At 32.8% G+C, this 14,017-nt stretch overlaps 2 protein-coding genes across 9 annotated transcripts in view; one reads left to right on the top strand and one right to left on the bottom strand.

Annotated features, from left to right (window-relative positions):
* LOC113392727 (CUGBP Elav-like family member 2) overlaps positions 1-14,017 on the bottom strand; it is a 387,219-nt gene that overhangs the window by 77,429 nt on the left and 295,773 nt on the right. For all 8 annotated transcript variants that reach the window (XM_064215969.1, XM_064215970.1, XM_064215966.1 and 5 more), the window contains one exon: positions 5,266-5,314. In XM_064215969.1, coding sequence (XP_064072039.1) covers positions 5,266-5,314 — 49 coding nt within the window. The remainder of the gene's footprint in view (positions 1-5,265; positions 5,315-14,017) is intronic.
* The window catches only part of LOC113391540 (sodium/hydrogen exchanger 9B2-like), a 416,017-nt gene that overhangs the window by 137,477 nt on the left and 264,523 nt on the right, over positions 1-14,017 (top strand). The gene's annotated exons all lie outside the window — the stretch shown is intronic.

Raw genomic sequence — 14,017 nt, 5'->3', positions numbered from 1 at the left:
TCATGACATGCGACCGCTTTAAATCGGTAGCACTTAGTTACTAAAAACATTAATTTGAACGTAGTATTGATTTCTTATATAAACCACTTAAATTCCTTGTCGATATACAATAAATTAAAGAAATGGCGATCTTTAAACTGTCGTGCACATTCGGATCTCGTTACATATGACTCTGTAATTCACCAAATATCTGGCAGCGGTCTTAAGCATGAAATACATCGATTTCATCGACACAACAAGTGTTCAACTTCTTCCGACTGTGAATTGTACTACTGGAGTAATTGTCAAATAGCATAACATTATACAAACATTATGGCAGTAAATTATGAAAACAAAATACAAGTTTTCCTTTCTAAGGTCCTCAATAGGTTAAGTGATAAAAATAATGTTAATTCTATATGTAATTGTATTCAAATTACATAAGCTTTGTTATTTCACAAGTGGTAAACGAGGTAAAATGCATGAAATAATAATTCTCACGGCTGCAATCAATTTTGAACCTTGAATTAATGTCGTCAAAGTATTTAATAAAGTTGCAAAACGAAGAACTCAATCCGAGAATTCAAATTATCTTTCGTGAGTAAACCCAATTTATTACAAAATAGCGACGGAAACACCGTATTGTTTTTCAGTCAGCATGTCGGTCAATGTCAGTGGCTTTCGATTTCAAATCCAACGGCCAAAAAACGCATTAGATGAAATAATCACGGCCAACTTTTTATACGTCCACGAAATGATATTAAAAAAAGGATAATAAGCTGAAAAGTTATCGCGAAATTGCAACGCAGCCAACGGGCCAACATTAATCAATTTGATCAAATGCTTGCCAAACTTCCTTGGCTTATTACATCGAATTGTAATACACCTGAATTTCACTAATGGCATATTAATATGGCATCACCAATAATTTACCGACAGTATTCATGTTGCATAATGGCATGGTTATTGAGACAACACGACATGATATTGTTTGTTTATATGTTCGCAGTTATACATACAGTACCGTGGATAAAGAATTCTTTACCTTGTCGTTGTGTGGAATATGTTAGAGCGAAGAATGATAAGGCAACCATTAAACGTGACATTAACACCGTGTATTTCGTTGCACATGTGTGTGTAACTTACATTCGTAGTTTATCTATAGGTAATAATATGTTTAGAAATAAATCAGGTATTATATTTCTAAAACTGATAAAGGTATAATGTGCTATTGTGTTCGATGGATCGCGAATATTTGCCAAATGTTTGTATTGAATCACCGAACCTGGCACATGGTAGGGGGTAGGGTTCGACGGGGGCAGCCAGTAGGCGGCGCTGATGGGCGGATAGTTGACGCTGGACCTTCCCGCGGTCTTGCTGCGAGTTGCGCCCGCCTCGCCGCGCATCCTTTACATACACTATACACACACACTGTCACAACATCGCGCGTCTGCATTCAACCGCGGCCGCGACAAAACTAAGCACGTAATAGCTATAACGATAGGTGCGCTCGCGCTGACGAACGATCAGTCATTCTTCTCGGGTCTCTGTCACTTCGCTGTCCCCCCTCCTCGCGTTAATGAGCTCGGTCCGTGTCACGTTGTTTTTCATTTACTGACACAGAAGCCACCGTGTACGAATGTTCAGGCACTGTTTGAAGGCCTTCATTGTTAAAAAGACTTTATGCCGCCTCGTTTTACGTAATCGTGTCGTAGCTCATATTTCATGCGATAAGCAGACTTTATCAAGCATAAAATGCTGTTTTAAAATATCGTGCTCAGATATGCAAGATATCCTTATAGTAGATATTTCAGATAAACTGCTTGTTAAAAAGCATAATAAGAATACTCTGACTATTGAGCACTTAATAGCAATTTAGCAATAGAATACTTAAAACATCGTAACGTGATGTTTAACACATTGTTTCAACCTAATTCTTATTGTTAGTGGGTTTGTTTTTATTGGCGTCACATGAATAAATAAATGGTTTCGATTCTCTGAATTCTATATTATCTAAGCTGTAGATACTAATGGTAAAACTTTTCGGATAATTTTATAAATCGTATAAAAAGAAAAGATTCTTATAACTTTTTTTTATATGAAATGGGTAAGCCGACGCCCAGATGGGCCACCTGATGGTAAGTGGTCACCATCGCTCATCGACATTGGCGTAGTTAAAAATATTAACGCTACGCTGGCTCACTCATCCTTCAAACCAGCCTTATTGCCGTTTGGCTGTAGAATATATAATCGCAAACCACCACCAAAAATCAACGAAATATTAAATTTCGTATTATATTATTTCAGCCATTATTTTAATTATAATAGTTTATAAAATGTTTGAAACAAAAGATGATGTAACTTAATTAATGAGCCAATTGATAACTAAGCCAATATGCACTCTGTGTGCACTGTTTTCCACCTATGAACGCGATGCCCTACACTGGCTGTTTATTATTCGAAACTTGTGTCTAAGCGTCGAATCACACAAGTCGGGTCGTGTCGAACGTGCCTTATTATATTTTAGTATAATGTACCAAGGTTTAAAATATTTATAAAAAAACTTATATAATGCTTTCAGGATAATAAATATTCTAAACTTATTTAATTAAATTTATAATTATTTCGTTTAAAATAATTAGCTTCGACCGGAAAATAATTGAATTTATTCCTTGTTAATATTTAAAAAGCTTAATATTTTTAATATAGTTCTTAATTACTTATAATACACAAAACTTAAGCTAAAAAAATCTGGTAACATATAAAGTTTGTTACGCCATACAGAGGTCTCCAGCAAATATTTTATAAAGTGGTTATTAGCTCACGAATAAGAATTAATTTGGTTCTCTAAATAGAATAATTAAATTAAAAATGAACATGTAATGAAAAAAAAATTCGATACGTTGTTTCGCTAATACAATTGACACTTTAATGTTTTATTGTACACAAACCACAAATTTAAAGCTGTCACTAAAGGCAAAATATGATTAAAATTTTAAAATATACATCTACCTTAACACATTACAACCCAGTGCACACAACATGACACACAGATAAGAGGAAGACCGCCTGAAACTAAACTTAGTAGAAACTTAGTAGCTAAGATATTGTCTTGCTTTGTCCAACTTCGTCTAGTCTACCTCGGCTTAATAGTTGCGAAGGTTTACACGCTAAGCACTTTTGTGGAACGTGTGCCTAACAAAGTTTTTGAAGTCTTCGTGTCCTTCGACTAGTAAAATAACTTGTTTTTTAGCCACATTACATACATGGTATTGACAGAGTAAGAAAATATAACTCTGATATCTATTACAATGCCATTGTTCTTCAGGGGGAAATAACTGGTCATCATGTTAAAAAAAATATGTCGGATTGGAACCAATCAGTACTAGTAGTAGTATCAGCGGTATTCGATTGATTTTTCTGATGGTAAAATTACTTGTACTACTTATTTTCGATGTTGACTATCCAATACCGTTGTAAATGTATTGTATTACACTAATATTTACGTGAGCCGAGATGGTCCAGTGTTAGAACGCGTGCATCTTAACCGATGATTTCGGGTTCAAGCCCAGGCAGGCACCAGTGAATTTTCATGTGCTTAATTTGTGTTTATAATTCAACTTGTGCTCGGCGGTGAAGGAAAACATCGTGAGGGAACCTGCATGTGTCTAATTTGAACAAAATTCTGCCACATGTGTATTCCACCAACCCGCATTGGAGCAGCGTGGTGGAATATGCTCCAAACCTTCCTCCTCAAAGGGAGAGTAGGCCTTAGCCCAGCAGTGGGAAATTTACAGGCTGCTAATGTAATGTCAAATGTAATGTTATATTTACGTGGTACAAAAAAGCAGTGATTTGATAAATAAATAAGATAAATTTGACGTAGTAGGATGATGAAGTGCCTACGTACGTACATAAAGAGTTTCTTAGATCTCATTGAAGTATCATATACAATACAGAATATATCATTACTTTGAAATATAGACCTGACCTTGAACCATATAAGTACTCATAGGTACATTTATCATGTCATTCGTTCTCCTGTCTTTCTTTGTTTCTGTAAGACAGGAGACTTTACAATTGTCGTACAATTTGAATGAAGTTGTCTTAACTCTACGATATAATCAATCATTGTTACCTACGGTTTTTATAAATTGAAATCATATATTTAAAAATAAAAATTTGAAGTCGACAAAAACATTTGTCCATTGTAATACGATCCTCCCACAAATAATGTGATGAAATCACGTCGGATTCTTTATTTTCTTTTTCACATAGCGTATGAAAGAAAGGGATAGATATTCGTCATAATAATATAACATTAAATAGTCATTAGTTTTTCATTTATTAATGCGTTTGTGTCACAACTTGTACATTTCGCTATTACGAATATTAACCGCCTATGCGTGACAATTAAGATTGTATCGATTTTAGAGATAAAACTGTTATAAAGTTTAACCTCATGCGATTTCTGACGCGTCGATGATCAACGTATATTTACGCACGCTATGCCAGGAGCATATCGATTTTAGATATGGCAGTCTATCTCAATAGAGAGCATTCTAAATGGAAACTACTCTTTTTTAACAACTTTACAATACAAGTACATAAGGCACAGTGTACGACACATACACTTACTTTTATAAGATATAAAAGAACCGTCTTAACCGTCATACTTCAGTGGCACGGCAAAAATGACCGCAGAGACCGACGGAAAAATCCGGTACAGAACCGACATCTTAACGTAGTGTCTGAGCCGTGAGAGTGTCTTTTTAAACTGTGCTGCTTACTTTTAACCTGAGTGCTGCTGCTGAGAGTTTCTTGACATAAAATAATAAATTTCATTGGCCCATCTCATAGGATTCGACCCAGAGACCTCATAAGCTGCAGTCGTACGAGGTAGCTTCTAGACCAACAAAGCAGTCAGTGCTTGCATTTTGTTTGGATCAGAATTAATTTTTATGAATTGATTTTATAATTAAACATAAAGCTTACTCGGTGGTTGCTTAATAGAATATTCTATGAAATCAATTTTAGGCGCACCCAATATTACTTTACCTGTTGATCAATTAAGTTACAATTGCCACTTAGCAGAAGTAGCTCAATTTCCTTTGTTTGTTCACAAAATATATTTCTGGAGATAATCGAAATTGTAACAAAAGTCAATCGAAAAAAAAAAAAATTTGATCATCATCACGTGTTACTAAAACATCTTCAAGATAAGCATAATAATGGAATGAATAAATAATAAAACGGAATCATTATAATATATAAGAGAACACTTACCGTTTCTGTTCTCGCTATCAGCCGGTTTCATCTGGATCGGATGATGCATCTATAACAATAAAATATCTCAAGTCAATAAAAGTAATCAAATCAATTATAAACAAATTAGTGCCGATATGACGCAGGATTTAGAACTCTTCAAATGTAGAGGACGCCCAAGTCTAGCTGTTGATATTAACAGGTTGATACTAGCAGTTGAAATTAGATCCTTTCGTTATTGTGTCGAGACTTGCTAATTGATTTCGACCTTAGATTTTGTTATGTATCCCTGAATGTAACACTAATTAAAACGCAGATATTAATATAAAATAATATTATTACGTAATAACCAATTTTAAAATTATCATATTACTGTATAATAGACCTTTTGCTACATCTACATCATAAAGTAACAAGTTTAATCGTAACTCGTAAAATGTATGAAATCTTATATGTGCCTCAATATATGAGTTTTGACTAAAGTATTAAACACGAACATGCCATGGTACATTAAGGTACCAGCCGATTTGCAAGGATCATGGGGAGCCGACAGTCGACCAGTGACAAAACTGTCGGTCCAACCATTAGTAAAGAGACGATTAATTGGCAGTGAATATAGTCGTATCATAGCCAGATCTTAATTTATAATGGCAGCTTGACATAGTACCATATTAATTAGTACGGACATTTACAATAATTCACCTCGTACTTTGTTGTAAAAAAAAAAAAACAAAAAATTAAAAAAAGCCAATTGAGTTTCATTCAGTTAAATAAAATTCTATGATATATTCATATTTGTTAGCTTTGGAAACCAATATTAAGATCATTTGTTTTTACTTGTTAATTGTTCAAAGGATTATAATATGAATTGGCGCGGTGTGCTATTTGCACGAATTATGGGTTTGGCAAACACGTATTGCCAGTTCTCCTTTCTTTAATGCTTTGGTCGATATGTTGGTTCCCAATCCAAACTAGAGCTGGTCGAGGTATTTTGAACTGTAGGATGTTCTTGAAAATATTATGACAGCCGGTTCAGAGAGGTCTCTATTGGAAATGACAGCAGGGCTTATATTACCTCATATCCAAGCTATATTCAATCATCGTTTGTGGAATCTACTTGATTAATTTAAAGGAAATCGAATAATTCAGAGTTTCCAAATTAGAAGAGAAAATATATAAATAATGAAATCATTCAGACAATAGTTTTTTTCCGTTCAGTCCAAAATTGAACACAGCCGCCGGTAAACTACGTCATTATATTATATATTGTGTATCAGTCTTGTGCATACACATACTGCGACATAACGATCATAAATTCAGATTCAATGACATAAAATTTCATCAAGCACTTCATGAATTGTTTGCTTGATGATGTACGTTCAAACAATCGTAACTATTTCAATTATTTGTAAACAATATACAATGAGTTTCGTGTTTCGTAAACAATTACAAGTTAAACTCGCTTTCGAATAAATTAAACACTTTAAACATTTTTCAATTAGTTAAATTAATACATATATGGCATATTTGTCATACATAATTTTCGATCGAGTAACAATTTTTACAAAATTGATCGGCTAAGCAAATGATTAAGAATTAATCATAGGTTCTGCCGTTAAAAAGATTTTGGAACGTAGACCACATTACTAAATTGTGAGTTTATTGATATTCTAACTTAAATTACTTTTTTTAACAACTATCATGACCTATCTGTAATGATTCTGATTATAGAGGCTTATTGAATATAATAAATAATGTCTTTCATTTAGATTCAGGTATTGTTACGTATCAGCAATGATGTAACTCTTATTGGGTTTTTCGAAACCAATTGTTTATAGTTATTCAGTATACAATAATAGTAATCAGTATTATACTTAAAAAGATCTATCAAGTGGAATATCAATTATCACAAACGACGAGTGAACTGTAACTTGATACATTTGCTCTCGTCATATTTCAAAATGATAGCGGTGCTATATGGATTTAAACCCACAATTTTCTACGCTTCTAATATCTGCTTATCACTGAACCAACTAGATTCAAGTGTACGTAAACTTCAGTTCAATGTAAAATATACCGTAAATTTTTTTTGAATTTTTTTTCGGTATTCTAAAAATATAAAATTGATTTTAAATCTAACAATTGTAAAATAAAAAACCTACGACTAACTTCAAATACCCAAACGCACACACACAAACGCATACAATGAAAGTGAAAGACAAACACTTGCCAATACATCTCGCCGTCAGTCGCATAAAAATAACTCGGGCGTTGATTGACATATGCTCTGGAGCACGTACACAGCATACTTAAAACGAACAGCCATATCAAATCGAAGAGATGTACATTTTATATATTGTTTGCGGTTCCGTGCAATTTCAGAGGCGTTGCTCGGTTAAATTTAGATTATACACGCCTATTTCATATAATTTGCCATATTGATTGACGTTTACGATTACTGCGCTGCTTGTTAGTGTCGTAACGTGAAGATATATAGCATATAACCTACTTAAACAAATAGTTTGATGTACATTTTTGTTTAAAATCGGACCTGTCGTTCTAAAGATTAGCGAATGTAACCATATAAACTCTTCACTATTATTTTAGAATTACGGATATATTATGTAGCGGTAATATGGATATATCATCTGTATCTATATTATTTTTATATATGATGATGAAACGTTAAAAAAATCTGCTAATTAACACATACATACATTTATGCAAAATCCCAATTAAACTTGCGGATACACACATACACCCATATACGAAAGCCTACACGTACGGACGTGAATAGTCTGCGTACAGGATTTATACTGTACTTTTATGAGATTAGTTGTTTCCAAGAAGCTTAATTTGCATAGCTCACCGTTATTGGTAACGATTTTAATACCTTTAACGCCAACAGAGGAATTTCAGTGACAGCGGTCAAGCTTCAGTTTTTACAGGAGATATTACAGTACACGAGTGTGTACATTACATATGCACACATCGATGCTCTGAGGGTACGGATATCTGATGCGATCGTTTGTGTACATTTCTAGGCTCACGAGTAACATTTTGGCAGAAATAAAAAACTTTCATTGATCTAATTCGGAATTCAAAAGTTGGACCTCAACACCTGCAGCTAAAATTGTATGCTAGCAATGCTATCATATAGAATATTGAAAAAGAGTGCAATTAAAAAAGTCTGATTAAATTTAATAATATAAGACAAATCTCAAAGGTAAGACTAAATGATCACGTTCGTTTTCTTAAATGTTTTCTCAAATTATTGCTATTTCATCATCATTACAGATAATAAATATATATTTTTTACATGATTGGTATCTTCGTTCAAACTGTGATGTTGATCTACTCAGCACAAGTCACCCGTGTGTCAGAGCGAACATCAATCAGCGCTCAGTTTATTTTTACAAACATATATCGGTATGCATGGTAAATTAATATCTTTAGATTTATATACTTTAGCGTAATTTTCGATTTATACTCGAAATAGACAAAATCGATTATAGAGATTACAAAAAGTTGATAAAGCCCAATGTATAGAATGTGATTTTATTGTTCCTAAATGTGGCGCTCGTATTCGAATTAGATAGAACTGTAAAGCAATAAATCTATATTCAAAACTTATTTTGAGGTAAGACGTCGTGAGGTAATCTTCCTCAGGCTTTCAAGCGAAACAAATTCTATGATACAATGGACCGGCTTTGTGGATTAAGATTCTGCGGACCTTTTCGCCTAAACCTTTTTTACCGGTTTTGAACATTTGCTCGGCTTACAGGAAAAGTTATTTTTTGAATTTAGTCACAACGATATTCAAAATATAAGAACTCCTCTGAAAACTCAGGAACTGATATACAGGAGAAATATATTTCGTTCTGCCTGTCGTTTACGAGTACAAACAAGTAAAAAATTCAATCATGATATTAATATTTATATTCGCGTAATATATACTGCAATAGCGATTAAAATAAAAACAATTTATATTTCTTAAATCCGATGAAATAATTATGTTTTGATTATTACGGTATTTCAAACCTATTTATTATAGTTATTGCAGTTTTTTGTTACGTTTAATTTATTTATTTTTAAGTTTATTTAAGAGAAATTTAGCATTGTTACTAAACTGTTGGAAAACCAGAGGTAAGATGCGCACTACTGTTTCGAACGTTGCGATTAAAGCTTTTAAGTAAAAACATTACATTCGAAACAAGATTGCTTTATTTCTAGTCACAAAAAATACTGGCAACAATTTCGCTAAAATAATAAACATATCAACTTTATTGTTTAAAAAAGACTATAATTAAAGAAACGGAATTTAAACGAAAACGAAACGTCTTTAATTCGTGTTGCTGATTCACATTTTTAGAATTTTCATGTACCTATTTAAACATTATGACATTGACATTGTAATTTCAAAACAAAGGTCAATGCATCAGCTTAAGTTTGGAAGAAATAAATGATTTAAAAAATTACATCATCGTTACAATCATAAAGGTAAAGAAACACTGACACGTTGACAAATAATCAAAAAGTATGCGGTCGAATTAATCTTATATACGAGTATAGTGGACCGTAGTGCGTGGTGAGTAACATATAACCAGTGTGTAATTTAAACAGTAATGAATCACGCGCGAATTACTAAGATCTCGCAGAGCCCTTATCTAATTAGGCGCAGACAATCATCAATCACGTTGCACGGACAAACAGTGTACAAACTGAACAATTTGTCACGTCCCCCAATCAGAGTCGCCTTGAGCGTTCCATTACGGGACCTCCATGTAATCCAACTTTAATGAACACGAACTAAACAGAGTCTTCATGTAATTAGAAGTTTGTGTATCAGTAAAATTGTCACGGTGCCGCCTTGCAATAAATCGGTTTCGGGAAAGGTTTTTGTAATCGGCTAATCTTATTGGAATGTTAAGAAAGTTTCCCTATAAATAAGATGTTATTGGTTTTGTCAATGCGGTAGGTAAATCTTATGTCTATGAGAAATTGGTTTTATATGTTGCAGTCTCGCTGTACATAATATGTAGTTTAAGCAGATATGGCTGTATTATTATTTTGAAGTTAAATCTAATTATGATTTAAAGTTTGGTGTACTACATAAATAAAGTATGTAGATACTTTACTTTACACAAACATCATGGAAGCATTTTAGCAAAATTGAACTTATATACAATATTCAAGTGCGTAACATAGAGCTATCAAAAAAGGTGGAAAGTAAATCTTAAGAAGGTGGCAAGACCCGATGGAGAACTTGAATCTGTGGCGCAGCTTGAAAGAAGCCTATGCCAAGCAGTAGATTGGGTACGATTGGATGACATTGATAATTGTGACGACCTTATTTAAAAACAAAATCATTAAAACTTTAAAGTAATAATAAAACATTTTACTATAATTATTATTTATATAAGTCGTCATAAAATTAGTCAATTCTAATTAACGTCGTCAAATCAAATCAATAATCTAAAATAAATGTGCTTAGTTTTTCAAAGGCACGTGAGTTTATCAATTGACCAATTATTTCATAACTCAATCCTGTAAACACTAATTGTTAATTTCACTTTTACACATTCCACACTAGAACTGTTTGAACCTGAAACCTGATTTAAACAAGCATATATAACCGATTATCACAAATTACTTTAATGTATAGGAACTAATAGACGATAATGAAAAGTGACTATTATATATATATTTATTAGAGAAACCAGAAAACTACGAAATTCAATGAATGAAATATATTTAAATGTATAAATCATTCTAAGATGGTATTTGCGATATAAAACAATATTGACAAATAATCGATGAACGTATCTAATTACGTGTGTTATGTTTGTGTTGGTCTGCACGGACGGACGGTCGTTTAAAAATAAATGATGTGTAGACACTCGAGCCAAGACCGCCGCGGGCTCATTAGCGTGATGGCAAATTAATTTATACACTAGCTACGTGAATAAGCTTTTTGTTTATAAAATATTATATATACACAAAATATTTACCAACCGTTTAAAACATTATAAACATTCACTTGGTGGTCGGGCTTTGTGTCCGTGTAGGTAAAACTTATTCATCAAATTTCCTTTGGCTAAACAACACTACTTAGATTAACTGAGTGCCAATTTAATAGCAGGTGGCGCTTTGGTGATGTAAGGATGGGAAAATATTTTTTACAGCTTCAATAACTATGAGTGATGGTGACCACTCACAATCAGGTGCCCCATTTACCAGTCCACCAAACTAATATAAACATGGTAGTAATAAGATTTGCACGTATTTCTCAGATATTCTTTATTAATACTAATTTACGGAACCGCTCAAATACGTTATCTTGACAATATCTACTCTTGTCTACAGATTGGTTATATCGTTGTAGGCCGGTATCACAAATATCTGATAATAATCAGATTTTAATGGTTTACCAGCGCATAAAACCCAATGAATCCGGAATAGTTATATTAAAATCGCATTAGATATAGTTCTGCTATAAGTCTGCAAATTTCAAAATAGTTGAAACTAGTCTTAAACCAAAATAATAAAAGAATCCTATTAAGGTATGTCTAAACTGTATAGGATACAAATAGTAAAAGAAGGAAGATTTAGATTATCCCATTACATTCGAGGCTTTACATAAAAAGGGTCAGGGAGGACGATAAGTTTAAACATAAAAGGAATAATGTATTCGTGTACGAAAACCGATGACCAATACCGCGGCCGAAGTGGATATCGATTTGGCATTAACCGATTATAAAGGCCATCAGAGGTGAATAAAACCCTTACATCTGAAGGGAATCAAAGGTCTCTTTGGCTTATTATACGGTTGAGGGGACACTTAAAAAATGTTTCCTTCCCGACATCGGATAAGTAGATACAGGGGGTTACAGTTGTACGTGCCGCATTGTTTCAATTGAGACTCAGTAATGGCGGTATGAAATGTTTCCGTCAAACTTCATTTGCGTCGCTTTTGTCTGTTGAATTCTTCATTGCTAAATTCGTAATTGCAAAGTTATTTCATTTCTTTTTCATCGAAATCGCTATGGTTCATGAAACACATTGAAACTCTTTCACGGCAATTCGAAATCATTTATTTTCGTTAGCTGAGCTTGTTTTGTTATGAATCTGGTATGGTAATCGGAAACATCAGCTTATGCTTTTAGACGTTGAGTAAAACTTTTGTTTTATTTGCCATATTATTAATACATTAAGTAATTGAATAAGCTTATTGGGTTTATGGACTGATTATTTCAATCAGCGGTTCCAAGTAGAGAATCCTCCATAGAAAAGCTGTATGCATCGTATTTATTAAGCATTTGAGTGTTACTTATAACTTGTTATTCAACTACGTTCTGCCTGAAATTTACTATGATACGACCATGTTTTTGTATTCTGCTTGTGAACTTTTTTTTAATTTTGCCATTATCTGTTTCATACATTAACGTCTCTTCAGCGAATTCAAAACATATTCTGCAGAACTGAAATACTTTATATTGTCGTTTTTAATTTTATAGGGTAAATGAGCTAAATTAATTACATTCACTGGATCACATCGTCTGACAGCGCAACTAAAATGGGCCTTAAAGTATGAACGATCATCGGCTCTCCCGTTAGTGATTAAATGATTAAATTCGGCTTTAAAAGAGGACGAAATAATATCTTAACCTGGTAATAATTGTATCGTCTCCAACATATTGTTGGAATACCGTTATATGTACATCAATCGATGCCATTGTCCGATTAAGAGTAATTATATCAGAATAAATACATTATTAATGATGATAAATTATATAATATTTTAAATACCTCTTGTTACCATCTTCATTTACAATTCGAAATATATAATACTTGTATTATAAATATTTTAATAATTTATAAATTAAAAATAACAAGATAAGCGTATTTTGTTAACGTTCTACTTTTTATGCGATTATCAATAGTGAATTGACAGTGGAATTACGATGAGAATCTTGATCAGTTCATGCATACAAAATTGTTATACAATAACGAATCTGCATTCACGGATTGTACGTTATTTATTTTACGTTGGGAATTCTTTATCATCACTGATCTCGATTCTTACGCTTTTCATAAATCTTATTGTCTTAAGAATAAGGTTCAATATGGGAATACTTATTTTAAGAGCAATGTACAAAGTGATAAACAAAAGTCGATTACAGTGATTTCCCTCGACAGTTGCCATTAGTATTCACACCAATTCTTTACAAAGCTGTTACGTAATTGTATGGATATTTTTAATTTCTACAATCAACAAGTTTATTGAATTTTGTGACTTTTCCTCCATAAACTTCACATTGTTTAATATTTTCACTGTAATATGGTAAAAATATACTATATAATAGAAACTTTATAGACATATGGTTCTGATAGAGTAGCCTGGCTGTGTGGTGGTTGAACCGTCTAAATATTTTTTGTTAAGAGCATCGAATTGAGGTTGCCGTTGCAAGGATTTAACTCACCGGCAAAATAATTTCCCAAGAATAGGGCAGCCGAATATGAAGGATGATGAAATGATGATGAATATACCGTATCATCTCCACTCACTAAAAACATATTAATATGTAAAGAAGTCTATACTATCAAGATTTAACAGACCGATTTGATTTTTTCATAGTAAGACACATATTTTATTGAGAAACTTAAATAAAATCACTACGCTACGGCAGCAGTATCATGTAGTTTATTTGTTAATTTTACCATGTGTCAAATCAATTCAAATTCAATGTTTAGTACACATAGTAGCTTGTTA

This window comes from Vanessa tameamea, chromosome 10 (genome assembly GCF_037043105.1).
Source record: "Vanessa tameamea isolate UH-Manoa-2023 chromosome 10, ilVanTame1 primary haplotype, whole genome shotgun sequence".
Classification (NCBI taxonomy): domain Eukaryota; kingdom Metazoa; phylum Arthropoda; class Insecta; order Lepidoptera; family Nymphalidae; genus Vanessa; species Vanessa tameamea.
The sequence above is the reverse complement of the archived record's forward strand: the minus strand, read 5'-3'. Positions and strand labels throughout refer to the sequence as shown.